Below are 15,939 nucleotides of genomic sequence, written 5' to 3' on the forward strand. Positions count from 1 at the left end.
GACCTCGAAGCAGAGTAGGGACAGGTTAAAGATGTCCACGAACACATCTGCCAGCTGGTCCGTGCAGGCTCTGAGTGCACAACCAGGGATCCCGTCCGGACCACTTTCAGGAAGGTCGATCTGACTTCAGAAACTGTGATGGTGGGTATGGGTGTGTTATGGGCTGCTGGAAGACTCGACAGCGGATCGTTGGTTTCCTGCTTGAACCGACCATAGAATGCATTGAGTTCATTGGGGAGGGGTGCACTGCTGCTGGAGATACTGCTCGGCTTCGCTTTGTATCTGTTACGTTGTTTAGGCCTTGCCACAACTGCCGAGAGTCTGTAATGCTAGTCTGTGACTCTAGCTTGGTCTGATATTTTCTCTTGGTATCTCGGATGGCTTTGCGGAGGTTGTACCTGGATTTCGTGTATCGGTCAGGGTTTCCTGTAGGGAGCCAATCTCGCGCTTGAGCCATGGTTTCCGGTTGCGGAACGTACGTACTGCTTTCTTTGGCACGCAGTTATCCACACATTTGCTGATTAAGTCTGTGACGGTGGTGGCAATACTCATTTAAGTTGGCCGATGAGTTCTTAAATATAGACCAGTCCACTGTCTCTGTCCAGTCACGTATGAGCTCTTGTTTGCTCGGATCAGCACTGCACGACTTTCTTAGCTGGATTCTCTTGCTTGAGTTTCTGCTTGTATGCCGGGAGAAGAAGCACCGTCTTATGGTCTCATTTTCCAAAGTCCGGTTGGGGGATGAACTAAGGACCACAGTTGTAATTTGTGTGTGAAGCTGGAGGATGTAGGTTGGGTTCCAAATGAATATTTTATGTCGGAGTTCTACATCACAAGTGGATCAATGCTGGTATAGAAATCAGGGAGAAGGATTATGATGAAATTAATTAACATGGACAGAGAGGAGGTTCTGAGTGGTCTGGCAGGCTAAAAAGTAGATAAATCTCCAGAACCGGACGAAAAGTATCCCAGGCCTTTGAATGAGGCAAGGGAGGAAGTAGCAGAGGCACTGGCAATAATTTTTGATTCCTCTCTGGCCACAGGAGAGGTGCTGGAACACTCAAGGATAGCCAATGAGGTATCATTATTTAAGAAGGGGAAAACCAGGAAACTACAGGCCAGTCAGTCTAATCTCAATGGTAGGAAAACTATTGGAAGCAATTTGGAGAGACAGAATTCATCTGCATTTGGGGAGGCAGAAATTAATCGAACAGTTCGCATGGTTTTATTAAGGGTAGGTCATGTCTGACCAATTTGGTTGAATATTTTTGAAGAGGTGACCAGGTGTGTAGAAGAGGACAATACATTTCACATAGTCTACTTGGACTTCAACAAGGCTTTTGGTAAAGTCTCACATAGGAGACAGATAGTGTAGGTAAGAGCCCATGGAATCCAAGGAAATTCGGCAAATTAGATCCAGAATTGGCAGAGTGGCAGGAAGTAGAGCGTGATGATCGACGGGTGTTTTTCTGACTTGAAGTTTGTGTCCAGTGGGGTCCTGCATGGATCAGTGTTGGGGCCCCTTACTGTTTGTGGTTTATGTAAATGATTTGGACTTGAATGTATGGTTGATCAGTAAGTTTGTGATTAATACGAAAATTAGTGGGGTGGTGACTAGTGAAGAGGATAGCCTTCGATTACAGGAGGATAGAGGCGGGCTGGTCAGTGGCAAATTGAATTCAATCCGGGTAAGTGTGAAGTGATGCACATGGGCAGGACAAACAAGGCACGGGAATAATGATGAACGGCAAGACCCTGGGAAGCACCGAGGATCAGAGGTGTCAATCTACATTGGTCCCTTAAGGTAGCAGGGCAGGTAGATAGAGTGGTTAAGAAGGTATATATTTTTTTGCCTTTTATAGCTGTGGCATCGAGTTTAAGAGCAGGAAAATTGTGCTGGAACTGTGTAAAACGCTGGTTAGGCCACAGCTAGAATATTGTGCGCAGTTCTGGAATCCAAGTTATAGGAGGCACGTGATAGCACTGGAAAGAGTTTTGCCTGGGCAGGAGTTTTAGTTATCGAAATGTAGACAATAAATGCAGGAGTAGGCCCATTCGCCCTTTGAGCCTACACCACCATTCAATATGATCATGCACATTCAGTATCCCATCCTTTAGCAGAAAAGGCACGTCCAACTCCTTCTTGAATATATCCAACGACTGGCCCCAACAACATTCTGTGGTAGAGAATTCCACAAGTTCATAACTCTGAGAGAAGAAGTTCCTCCTCATCTCAGTCCTGAATGGTTACCCATTATTCTTAGGTTGTGACCCCTAGTTCTAGACATCCCCAAAGTTGGAAACATTCTTCCTGCATCTAGCCTGTCCAGTCCCATCAGGATTTTATGTTTCGAAAAGATCGCCTTTCATTCTTCTAAACTCCAGTGAGTACAAGCCCAGTCGATTCAATCTTTCTTCATATGTCAGTCCTGCCATCCTGGGAATTAGAACATAGAACAGTACAGCACAGAACAGGCCCTTCGGCCCTCGATGTTGTGCCGAGCCAAGATCACCCTACTCAAACCCACGTATCCACCCTATACCCGTAACCCAACAACCCCCCACCCCTTAACCTTACTTTTTTAGGACACTACGGGCAATTTAGCATGGCCAATCCACCTAACCCGCACATCTTTGGACTGTGGGAGGAAACCGGAGCACCCGGAGGAAACCCACGCACACACGGGGAGGACTTGCAGACTCCACACAGACAGTGACCCAGCCGGGAATCGAACCTGGGACCCTGGAGCTGTGAAGCATTTATGCTAACCACCATGCTACCGTGCTGCCTATATATTAGTCAGGTGAACCTTAGCAAGAATGTGCTTCCTCAAACTAGGAGACCAAAACTACACAATACACAAGGTGTGGCCTCATCAAGGCCCTGTATAACTGCAGCAAGACATCCCTGCTCCCATACTCGAATCCTCTTGCTATGAAGGCCAGCATGCCATTAGCTTTCCTCACCGCCTCCTGTACCAGCTCTTGTTGCACTTCCCCTTTTCCTAAACTGCCACCATGCAGATAATCTGCCTTCCTGTTTTTGCCACCAAAATATGGATAAACTCATTTTTACCCACATTATTGCCAAGTATTTGCTCACCCAGCCAGCCTGTCCAAGTCACCCTGCAGCCTCTTTGTATCCTCACAGCACACACTGCCACCCAGCTTAGTGTCATCTGCACATTTGGAGATGCTGCATGCAATCCCTTCGTCCAAATCATTAATGTATATTGTGAACAGTTGGGGTCCCAGCACTGAACCCTGTGGTATCGCGCTGATCACTGCCTGCCACTCTGAAAAGGACCCGTTTATTCCCACTCTCTGCTTCCTGTCTGCCAAGAAGAAAAATTGGACAGACTTGGGCTGGTTTCCTTGGAGCAAAGGAGACTGAGGGGCGACACGATTGCATAATATAAATTATGAGGGGTATAGAGTGAGTCGAAAGGAAGTAACCTTGGTGGAGGGATCAATGATCTGGGGGGCATGGATTTAACATGAGATTTAGCAGGGATGTGGGGAAAATCTTTTTCACCCAAAGGATGGTGGGAGTCTGGAACTCACTGTCTGAAAGGGTGGTGGAGGCAGAGACCCTCGTAACATTTTTCAAAGTATTTAGGTGTGCACTTGGCGATGCCATTGCAAACAAGGACATGGGCCAAGTGCTGGAAAATGGGGTTAGAATAGCTGGGTGATTGTTTTTGACTGGCGGGCACGCAATGGGCCGAAGGGCCTTTACTGTGCTGTAGACCTCAATGACTCTATAATTGTGAATTTTCTTTAATGAGCTGTGATCTGCAATGCATTGCCTGAAAGGGTGGTGGAATTTAAAAACTTTTGAAAAGGATAAACATTTGAAAGTAAAACATTTGCTGGGTGTTGCAGGAAGCAGATCTAATAGAATAGCTCTTTCAAAGGGGAGCGCAAAACCTGGACTGAAAGGTTGCCCACTCTGTATAATCCTATGTAAATGTAAGTTAGTATATTTGTTGGAAATGCAAGAAAAATGGTGTGTGTAATCTGGTAAAGCAGGCAACAATTTTTATTTTCATGGAAAAAGGTTGCAGTTCTTAAATGGCAAGTGATGAGAGAATAGTATGCACTTGTGATGTATGTAATATTTTTATTTTAACTTCTATTCAACATTCAACAAGCACTATATTTGGATTGTCTCTATAGGTAACAGTAATATCAGAAGCTTTGTTTTATTGTCCTTCAGAGCACTGTTCCCAGTATGCGGAGAGAGCACGGTTACTGCTGTGGATAAATTAGTCTAATTTGGGGAGAAAAACTCCAGCTGGAATTTTATGGTTAGTATGTCTTTTTAAAAACATCATTTTTAAAAGTAGTTCAAATGACTTTAATGGTTCATGTGAACCGTGATATGCTGTAGTTGCTGATATCGCCGTTTGGAGGAATGGCATGTATCGGACCTGCTGTCGCATCATATGTTTTCTGTTACCTTGCTGGGAGTTCCTCAGTTTCTGTTGGTACCCATCCGACTCTGCTGCCGCATGAGATTTGATTTGTTTTGCTGCTGACTCATTTATGCTTTTGCTGTTCTACTGAATCTATCACCAAGTTCATTTCTCACCTCCACTGAACCTCTGCAGTCTCCGCTGACTCATGGTTTACTCTTTAAGCATCACAGCAATTTGAATGCCCACTGATGCTCTCTGCTCCTCATGCAGCACAGGATTTGCTCACTCTCCTCAACTACATTTGAACCTGCACATAATTGCTCCGAACATAACTACAAGTCAGTTTCATTCCACCAGGAGGGTTCTGACCATCTTTACCTCCTGTCTGCTCCCTATTCTTGGTTTGCAAATACTTATCTTAAGTTTTCATATGCCTCTGATCATTTGTTCTGTATTTTGGCTGACACTCAGCTTCTGAGCCCATTACTTCTATGTTCATTTTTCCTTTCTGTTTTCTCTACTGCGCTCTATCTGTTTTGCTTCCAGTTATGTGGTCATGCCTCCATTTATTTATTCACTCTTGAGTACTTTGTTCCCACAAAGTCCTACCATAACTGTTCTATGCTGCTGAACTTTCCTACTTTCTTACTGCTGGCAGAGGCTTGACACCCTCTTACATAAACTACAGCTTCTGTTCAGCTCTAATGGTAACTCTATAATAAGAATTACAGAGCAAGGCTTGACTCCTTTACTCCAAGTATATTGTGTTCCGTAATCATTTCTCCAACAACAAAATGGTGCCACCTGCATCCCCTTTATATATTGGTGCAGTTTATTAAACAATAGGTGCAATCTATTAAACAATTACAACCCCAATTCCAATTTAACATGGAACATTAACTCTTTCCTAACAGCTTCTCTCTCTGCGTCTCTTGGCATCCTCTGAAGGTCCTATTGAGGCACATTTCGCTACGTCTTTATGTCATGAATCCTAACCTGTCCATCCTATTTTCTTTATGACCTTCCTGCCCAGTCTCTTTACTGTCTCCTTCCTTTTTTCCCCTAAATTTAGAGTATCCAATTAATTTTTTTTCCAATTAAGGAGCAATTTAGCGTGGCCAATCCACCTACCCCACACATCTTTTGGGCTATGGGGCTGCAACCCACACAGACACAGGGAGAACGTGCAAGCTCCACATGACAGCGCTGGGTTCTAAGCCGGAACCTCGGCGCCGCGAGGCAGCAGTGCTAACCACTGCACCACTGTGTCGCACTTTTAAGGTCTCCTTCCTGTTCCTTCTGGCATTGACCCTGTGGAGTGTGCTACTGGATCAGCTTTCACTGCATCTCCCTCCCTACCCGAAAAGCATCCAGGGGCTAAAGCTCCATTCCTATGTTCCGCATTGTTCATTCATATTTTAATGAGCAGCATCCTGACTTTAATGGAAATCTAGTTAACAGTTGTATACTGAAGATGCGTGGGGGTGGGGGTGGGGTGGGGTGGAGGCCTCAAAACATAATCCCCTCTGCACTCATTCAGCAAAAGAAGGAGAAGAAAAATAAAGATTTTACAGGGCAAAGACCTGAGAAAAGAATTGTTGTTTCACGTGAGTCCAGAATCAAAATTATGTATTCTCTATTGGAGGTAGGCAGACCGAAAACCAATGTTGTATCTTTCTTTCAGTGGAGTTGACGTTGCACAAGGAGATAGGCATGCAGAGATGGATTGGTCTTTTAGGCGATGATACAGAAATTCCAATGGAAACAGTGTAGATGGGACCAGCATTCAATCTAGGCAGAACCCTGTTTTTTCTGCTGCTGCTTATTGATGGTGCCAGTCACCCAAGACCGGAATTCAACCCAGGTCCCTGGTGCTGTAAGGCATCAGTGCTAACCGCTGTGCGGCCATGCCGCCGTCATCTACTCGACCAGTTTTCTAATCTCTACCACTTCACCACCCGCCAGGACATGGAGAAGTCTGATAGTGCAGTTGAGTAGAACAAATGAGAATTGAACTTAATGTAAGCAAAGTCAATGAGATGCTTGTTGAGGCTATGCTCTTTCTATTTCCACAGGTTTTCCAAAAATTAATTAAATCATAAAACTACAACACAAGAGGCCATTCAACCAGTCATGCCTGTGTTAGCTCATTGAAGCAGCTTGCCAATTTGGTCTTCCAGTCCAGCCTTTTCTCATTAGATATGTACATTTACTCCCTTTTGATTTGATTCCACACCTATTCAGGGTAGAGCATTCCAGATCTTAACCATCTGTATAGAGTCATTTTTCCTCTAGATCTTGATTGTTCTATGGGATTAGCTACTACAATGGGAGTAGTTTCTATTTATGCATTCTGCCCAGTTCCCTCATGATTTTGAACACTTTTATCAAACCTCCTCTCAACTTACTCTTCTCTTGGAGAAAGCCCAAGCATTGACAATCCATGAAGTCCCTCATTCCTGGAACCATTCTTTCCTTTCTGAAATCTTCACACCCTTCCTACAGTATGGTGTCCAGAATTGGGCACAGTACTCCAATTGAGACCAAGCCAGTGTTTTATCCAGGTTTATCATAACTCTTTGCTTTTGTACTCTGTGTCTTCCCATTGCAACCTTTGTTCACTTAATATCTATAACTAACTCCCTCGCACTTCACAGTTTTGTGTCATCTGCAAATTTTGAAGTTGTGCCCTGTATATCCAAATCTGGATATGAATACATATATAAGAAAAGTAGTCAGAGTCCTAATACTGACCCACGGGATCCACACTGTACAATTATCCTGTCTGACAAACACTCCTTTACCTTTACTGTCACTAAGCCAATATACTGCGACTTCCTTTCGTCCCACGGGCTGTGACTTTACTGGAAAGCCTGTTATGTGGCCTTTGAAGTGCCTTTTGAAAATCCATGTAGAACCCTTTAAATTGCATTTCCTCTCGATAACCCTTTTTTATAAACTCAGTAAAAATGAAGTTAGCTCAGGTTAATGAAGTTAGTTAAATGTAATGTAGAAAATTTGTGCTGGCTTTCCTTAAGTTACTCATGTTTGTCCAAATGGCTATTAATTTTGTTCTGCGTATGCTTTCTTAATTGCCTTCTGTTGCCCCTCCCACCTTAAAGGATTTGCAAGTGTTTTTTGCGGTATCTTTGCACCTTTTTAAATCACTCTTTTAGAATGTGATTAGCCTTGCTAGTTCTTTCTCCACCTCTGTTGCAAAAGGGAAAACGTTTTTTTTTAATAAACAATTTTATTGAGATAGATTTTGGCTTTGTAAACAGTTACAGACATCAACAGAAAGAAAGCAAAAAAGGCAAAAATGTGCAAACATCCACGTACTTTCAATACTTCAATCGCAACATACTGCTCAAGCCCGCTCCTCTCCTACCGGTGGAAAACTTTTTTTGAATCATGACTTTCATTAAGTACTCCCATTCTGTGCGACTAAATAACTACACAATGACTTGTATTTTGTTGTGCTTTAAACAGACTTCCTGCAACGTTAGATGTTCCAGTCACTATGGGTGAGATAAAGGTCTCCCCTGATTATAACTGGTTCCGGAGTACAGTCCCACTGAAAAAGGCAAGTACTGCATTTTTCCCTCAATTTGACTGTTGGATTCCAAAGAGATCAGCTTTCTTCATTTTGGTTGTTTTACATGTAAACTGGAACTATGTGAATGTTTGTGAAGGAAGGTTTGTAGGATACCCGTGTCCGGTTTGTGTCCCAGTGTTCCAGGTGTGGGAATGTTCTGCTTCGGGCGTGGAAATGTTCTGCTCCGGGCGTGGGAATGTTGTGCTCCGGGCATGGGAACGCTGTGCCCCAGTGCTCCAGGTATGGGAGTGCCTATACTCCGGGTTTTAAGTGGCGGTCCAGGTGTGGAATACTCACAGACGCTTTACAGACCCAGGCCCTGGGATTTGAATTTCATGCCTGTGACTAAACCCCGAGGTCCCACTCATATTCCTTCCTGCTGCTGTGTGCTTAAGGTTTCAGTAACCACGTTCTTTCCCCCTGAGCTCCCTATATCCCTCTCCTTGCTTATGACCATTCTGCTTATTTTATCTTCCATAGTCTGTTTTGTATTAATCCACATTAAATGGGATGTATCTCTCATTAGGTCAGCTCCCTGACCTTCCATTTCTCTTTTTAAAAAAAAAGAAAAACTGGATCCTGAAACCTGGAAGAAAATAATGTTGGAAGCATACTATAGTCAGTCAGCATCTTTGCAGAGAACAGAATGTTTCAGAATCTGGGCCCGTTTTCTGTTCTTGTAAAGGGTTTGTTGCTGACCATATAATTGGCGCCATCAGGAAATTTAAACTGCTTGAGACAGATGGCACAACCAGAGGCCATTCGACTCCTATCTGTGCTCACTGAAAAAGTTATCAAGCGTAATCACATCTAGATCTTGGTCATAGTGCTGTGGGTAATGACACTTCAATTGATATCCAAGTGCTGTATATTGAACTACGTGAGTTTTACCTTTACCGCCCTTTCCAATAATGAGTTCCAGACCCCCACCATATCCACAGGTGGATAAATTACTCAACTTCCCACTAGTACTTCTACCAGTTACTTTAAATCTATGTCTCCTGGTTATTGATCTCTCAACTAATAAGAATAGATTCTTCCTTTCTACTCTATTTAGACCTCATAACTTTATACACCTCAGTTAAAACATCCCTTAACCACCTGTGCTCCAAAGGAAATAAACCAGTCTAACTGATTTCTCCACATAGCTAAAATTCTCCACTCCTGACAGTGTCCTTATGAGAACTAGGAACAGGATTAGGCAATTCAGCCCCTCAAGCCTGCAACATCATCCAATATGATCATGGCTGACCTCATCTTGGTCACAACTCCACTTTTTCCATAACTCTTCAACCCATTACTAATTAAAAATCTGTCTATCTCCTCAAATTTACTCAATGTCCTGGCATCCACTGTAGGGTTAGGGAATTCCACAGATTCACAACACTTTGAGAGAAGTAATTTCTCCTGATCCCTCAATTAAATCTTCTACCCCTTATCCTAAAACTATGACCTCTCGTTCGAGATTGCAGCACAAGAGGAAGAATCCGTTCTACATCTTCTTTGTCAACCCCACTAGTTACATCTTGCCAACCAGAAAAAGACCTATTTCTCCCGACACTCTGTCTTCGGTTGGTTAGCTAGTCTATCCAAGCTAATACATTACCTTACATCACAAGTGATCTTACCTTGTATATTAGCCTTTTGTGCGCCACCTTATCAAATGCCTCTGCAAGTCCAGATACACTACATCTACAGGGTCCCCATTATCCACTTGGCTGGTTCCATCTTTGAAGAATTCTAGCAAATCAGACAAACATGATTTACCCTTCATAAAACCATGCTGACTGATGGGTTGTGTTTTGACTTGCTTAATAATGGATTCAAGCAATTTCCCAACAACAGATATTAAATTATCAGGCTTATAGTTTCCTACCTTCTGCTTCCCTCCTTTTTTGAATAAGGGCATTATTTTTCCAATTCACTAGAACCTTTCCCGCATCCAGGGAATTTTGGAATATTATAACAATGGATCCACTATCTCCGCTGCCACTTCCTTGAAGATCCTAGGATCAGTCCCTGGGGACTTGTCTGCCCTCAATCCCAATAGTTTGATCAGTACTTTTTCCCTATTGATGATGATTGTACTAAGTTTCTCCCTTTCTATTACTTGTGCATTACCTGTTAGTATTGGGATGGTACTCGTCTCCTCAACTGTGAAAACTGAGGCAAAATATTGATTTAGCATCTCCAACAATTCTGTGTTATGGGCCAGGATTTAGAGAACCCCAAAGTGTATCATGGAGTTCACCTGACCCACAACTTTTACTGGTTTGTGGTATGGGGAGCACACGGCCCACTCTACAGGTGTGGCACAGCAGAAATCAAAAAGTAATTTTTAAAGCAAAACAATGTTTATTCTATGAACTCCGTTAACATTTTTAAAACATACACTGAACATCTTGGCAACCATCAATTCAAATGTAACCCCCTAAAGAATACAACACCTAAGTAATCCTTTAACTTTCCTTTTAACATCCATAAGACAAAAAATCCTTTTTTACAGAAGCACATTAGGTTTAAATTCTCTACTGAGAGCAGTTATCACTCTGAATTCACCAAATGATCTAGAGATAGTCTTTAGATGGCAGGGAGATCACAATTACACCTTCTCTGGCTGGCTTCAGCTCCAACACTAAACCGAAAAAACACAGACACCCAAGTTTTTCCTCAAAGCTAAACTAAAAAGCAGAGCCAGGGCTCAGCTCCACCCACACTCTGACTACAACCACTTGAGCAGACAAACATTTCTTAAAATGACATTCTCATGACGTGTTCCCACTATTCATTCGCTGGTCTCATCCTCCAAGGGACCAATGTTTGCTTTAGCTATTCTCTTATATACTTAGAGAAGTTTTTGCTTTCTTTTTGCACTAGTTTTCTTTCATAATTTACCTTCGCTCTTTTTTTATAACTTTTTTAGTAATCCTTTGCCAATTTGATTAATCCAGTTTATATGCACATTAAAATCACCCATGATTATTGTCATACCTGTAATGTTCTTAAGGACACTTGTAGTTAAAATTATAAATAATTTATTAACATTAACTGGGGGTAAACTATATACAAGGAACAGATGAACAACAGCAAACTCATCTTTATTCAAATTTTCTCCTTTACTTCCTCCACCTAGTGTGAGGGGTCATCTGACTTTACATTCACTTATATACTAGTGAGACTCCTAGTGGTCAGTCGGTGAATTACAACACAACCATGATCAATGTCTTTTTTTGGTCAGGATTGTGCAAAAAAATTGTGGTTCACTCGATTTTCGTATTTCCTCTCAGGAGGACGGCGCACAGAGGTCTGTGCTTAATTACTGTCTGTCCAATGCATAGCAACAGCCATTGTCCAATCAGCTCCTGTGCTCACTTCCTGACAGCTTATCCTATTTTTCACTTCAGATCCCCATTGTTTATGCTGGATATGCTGATACAGAGTTAGCCTTTTTAACCATCAGGCTTTGCTGTTTTCTTCACTTTGCTGCTGCCTTTACGAATACCCATCAGGCTATAGTGTCTCTTTTAGCTTAGCCATACTTCCATGTCGGCTTAGGGCCAGAGCTAATTTGTCTCTATTTCCGCTGTTAACATCCACTACTATTTAGTTTGAAGCCCTATCCACAGCTCTAGTTATGTGATTCACCAGGACTCCAGCCCCAGCATGACTTGGGTGAAGACTATCCCATTGGAACAGCTCCCTCCTTCCGCAGTACTGCTGCCAATGTCCCAGGAATGCAAACCCATTTCTCCCACACCAACCTTTGAGCCACACATTTACCCCTTTAATCTTATTGATCCTATGGCCTATGTACTTTCCCCAATGCAATCACATCATTCTTATAATGCAGTGACCAGAACTTGACATAGTACTCCAGCTCAAAATGAGAAATGCTCGAAAAACTCAGCAGGTTTGGCAGCATCTGTAATTATAAGAATAATCGCTATTGTCACAAGTAGGCCTCAATGAAGTTATTATGAAAAGCCCCTAGTCGCCACATTCCGGCGCCTGTTCAGGGAGGCCGGTACGGGAATTGAACCCACGCTGCTGGCATTGTTCTGCATTACAAGCCAGCTGTTTGGTCCACTGTGCTAAAGCAGCCCCATATGGCTCAAAGTACAAGCGGACAAAGCCATACACTTTGAAAATAGCGGTAGAGTCTAGATTTCGGTGAATTAAATTTGTCCGCAAACATGCTGAAACTGGTAAAGATCCCATCTACAAACAGGTCCAGGCAAGTGCCAAGACAAGAGGTTACCCAGTAGGGAAGAAGCGAAAAGCTTAAAATGTTGGCAAAATTATCATATTCTTAAAATGCATATCAATCACAATGTAGTTGGATGTGAATTTTGAAGAGGAAAAAGACAGTGGGGCAAGACCAAGACAGGAAGAGAATGCTCACCGGCTCCAATGCACCCCTCCCTGATGAGCTCAATGCGTTCTATGCACACTTTGAGAAGGAGTTCACCGTGAGTGAGCCCTCCACCCCAGAAGCCTCGGATGAACTTGTATCTGAGAGCACCATTGCAGACGTCAGAGCACCTTCTCGAAGGCAAACCCACGGAAAGCCACTGGCCCGGATGGGATACCCAAACAAGCACTCGGGTCTTGCGCGGATCAGCTTCTCTTTACAACAATCTGAGGTCCCAATCTGCTTCAAGAAGACGACCATCATCCCTGTACCAAAAAAAAGCCAAGCAGCGTGCCTGAATGACTATCGTCCAGTGGCTCTGACATTCATCATCATGAGGTGCTTCGAAAGGTTAGTCATGGCATGAATCAACTTCAGCCTCCCGGATTGCTTTGATCCACTACAGTTCGCCTACTGCTGCAACAGACGTCATCTCCATGGTTCTGCATTCCACCCTGGAACACCTAGATAACAAAGATACCTATGTCAGACTCCTATTTATCGACTACAGCTCAGTCTTCAACACCACCATTCCTACGAAACTCAGCGATCACAATCTCAGGCCATGCTCCACACTGGGTTGACCTGCAGGTTAGTAAAGACAGTAACCAGCGCCCGCACTGAAGGTTAGATGTGGGACTTTTGACTGGCGAAGGGGTGTGCGAGTGGGCGAGGTAATGTATTCAGAACTACCTGCAGGTCAATGACACGGGGGAAATTTCAGCAGCGGTGGTCTGGGAAGCACTGAAGGCGGTGGTCAGCGGGGAGTTGATCTCAATACGGGCCCATAGGGAGAAGGTGGACAGGGCAGAGACGGACCGACTGGTTAAGGAGATACTACAGATCGATAGGAGGTATGCAGAGACCTGGAGGGAGGGCTTTTAAGAGAACGGCGGAGGCTACAGGCGGAATTCGGCTTTTTAACCACAGGGAGAGCGGTGGAGCAGCTGAGAAAGGCGAGGGGGGCGATCTATGAGCATGGAGAGAAGGCCAGCAGAATGCTTGCACAGCAGCTTAGAAAGAGGGAGGCAGCCAGGGAGATAGGGAAAGTAAATGACAGAGATGGGAACCTGGTTGGAGATTCAGCAGGGGTGAATAAGGCGTTTAGGGATTTCTACAGTAGGCTGTATGGGTCGGAACCCCCTATGGGACCGGAGGGGATGAGGCACTTCTTGGGGGGGGCCTGACTTTCCCAAAGGTGGACGGGAGCTGGTAGAAGGGTTGGGGATCCCGATTGGGTTGGAAGAGATAGTGGAGGGTCTGAAGGCCATGCAGTCGGGTAAAGCCCTGAGGCCGGAAGGGTATCCAGTGGAGTTTTATAAAAGGTTCTCTGGGATATTGGGGCCGGTGTTGATGAGGATGTTCAATGAGGCAAGGGAAAGAGGGGTGCTGCCCCCGACGATGTCACAGGCCACGATTTCGCCGATTCTGAAGTGGGATGAGAAACCGGAGCTGTGTGGGTCCTACAGGCCGATATCCCTGTTGAATGTGGACGTCAAACTGCTGGCCAAAATTTTGTCCTCCAGGATTGTGTTCCGGATGTTATTGGGGAGGACCAAACGGGGTTTGTTAAGGGTAGGCAGTTGGTGGCCAGTGTAAGAAGGTTGTTAAACGTGATCATGATGCCCCCGGAAGGTAGGGAGGTGGAGGTAGTGATCGCATTGAATGCCAAAGAGGCTTTTCATTGGGTGGAATGGGATTATCTGTGGGAGGTACTGGTATTTGCACAGCAGCTGTAGAGTCTGGCTCTATGCTGACGACTTGCTTCTGTACGTATCGGACCCAATAGAGGAGATGGAAGAAATCATGAGGATCCTCTGGGCATTTGGCCGGTTTTCGGGGTATAAGCTAAATAAGGGGAAAAATTAGATGTTTGCGGTCCAGGCGAGGGGGCAGGAGAGGCGATTGGGAGAGCTGCCATTTATTTTAGTAGGGGAGGCTTTAGGTATCTAGGCATTCAAGTGGCGCGGGAATGGAACCGGCTGCATAAATTAAATGTGGCCCGACTGGTGGACCAAATGAAGGACGATTTTCGGGGATAGGATGTGCTCCCATTGTCATTAGCTGGGAGGGTGCAGACGGTGAAGATGACAGTCCGAGATTCCTGTTCGTGTTTCAATGTCTCCCCATCTTTATTCTGCGGTCCTTTTTAAAAGGGTCAACAAAGTGATCACTGGCTTTGTCTGGGCAGGCAAGACCCCGCGAGTGAGGAAGGTGATGCTTGAGCATAGCCGGGGAGAGGGCAGGCTGGCACTGCCAGATTTTAGTAACAATTAATGGGCGGCGAATATAGTGGGTGAAGTGGGTGGTGGGGGAGGGGTCGTGGGGTGGGAGTGTATGGAGGTGGCTTCATGCAAGGGTACCAGTCTGGAGTGTTGTTAACTGTGCCTCTGCCGGTACGGTACTCCACCAGGCCCTGAGAGTCTGGGGGCAATGGAGGAGACGTGTGGGAGCAGAGGGAGCATCGGTCTGGTCCCCAATCTGTAATAATTACCGGTTTGCCCCAGGAAGTATGGATGGGGATTTCCGGATATGGCGGAGAGCAGGGATTGAGAGGATGGGGCATATGTTCATAGAGGGGAGCTTTCCGAGTTTGAGGATACTGGAGGATAAGTTTGGGTTGGCGAGGGGAAACAAATTCAGGCATCTACAGGTGCAGGACTTCCTACGTAAACAGATATCAACCTTCCCGCTCCTACCGCTAAGGGGGATTCAGGACAGGGTAGTTTCCAGAGGGTGGGTAGGAGAAGGGAGCGTCTCTGACATTTACAAGGAACTTATGGGGTCAGAGGAGACGCAGACCGAGGAGCTGAAGTGCAAGTGGGAGGAGGAGCTGGGAGGAGAGATAAGGTCTATGGGCGGATGCGTTGAGTAGAGTCAACACGTCCGCAGCATGTGCCAGGCTCAGCCTGATACAATTTAAGGTCATTCACCGGGCTCGCATGACAGCGGCCCGGATGAGCAGATTCTTAGGGGTGGAAGACAGGTGTGCAAAATGTGCGGGAGGACCAGCGAACCATGTCCACATGTTCTGGGCATGTCCGAAGCTCAGGTGATTTTGGCAGGGGTTTGCGGATGTCATGTCCACGGTGTTAAAAACAAGGGTAGCACCGGGTCCCGAGGTGGTGATTTTTGGGGTGTCGGAAGACCCAGGAATCCAGGAGGAGAAAGAGGCAGATGTTCTGGCCTTTGCTTCCCTGTAGCCCGGAAACGGATACTATTAGCTTGGAGGGACTCAAAGCCCCTGAAGTTGGAGACCTGGCTATCGGACATGGCTAGCTTTCTCATGTTTGGAGAAAATCAAGTTCACCTTGAGAGAGTCACTGTTCGGGTCCGCCCAGAGGTGGCAATCGTTCGTCGACTTCTTCGCGGAAAATTAATCGTCAGCAGAAGGGGGGGGGGGCGGTAGTTTAGCTTAGGGTAGGGGGTTAATAAAGGTGGAACCTGTAAGGGATGGAGACAGCTTTTGCACTATGTTTATAGTTACATGTTTATTTTGTTATATTCACAAA

The 15,939-nt window shown here is 44.9% G+C and overlaps 1 protein-coding gene across 2 annotated transcripts in view; it reads left to right on the forward strand.

Moving 5' to 3' along the window:
* spg21 (SPG21 abhydrolase domain containing, maspardin) overlaps positions 1–15,939 on the forward strand; it is an 81,380-nt gene that overhangs the window by 19,115 nt on the left and 46,326 nt on the right. The window contains exons 2-3 of one of the 2 annotated variants that reach the window (XM_038813219.1): positions 4,220–4,310; positions 7,911–8,004. In XM_038813219.1, coding sequence (XP_038669147.1) covers positions 7,942–8,004 — 63 coding nt within the window. In that variant the 5' untranslated portion in view covers positions 4,220–4,310; positions 7,911–7,941. Of the gene's footprint in view, positions 1–4,219; positions 4,311–7,910; positions 8,005–15,939 lie in introns of those variants that run through there. The other variant, XM_038813220.1, reaches the window with a different exon arrangement.

This window comes from Scyliorhinus canicula, chromosome 12 (genome assembly GCF_902713615.1).
Source record: "Scyliorhinus canicula chromosome 12, sScyCan1.1, whole genome shotgun sequence".
Classification (NCBI taxonomy): domain Eukaryota; kingdom Metazoa; phylum Chordata; class Chondrichthyes; order Carcharhiniformes; family Scyliorhinidae; genus Scyliorhinus; species Scyliorhinus canicula.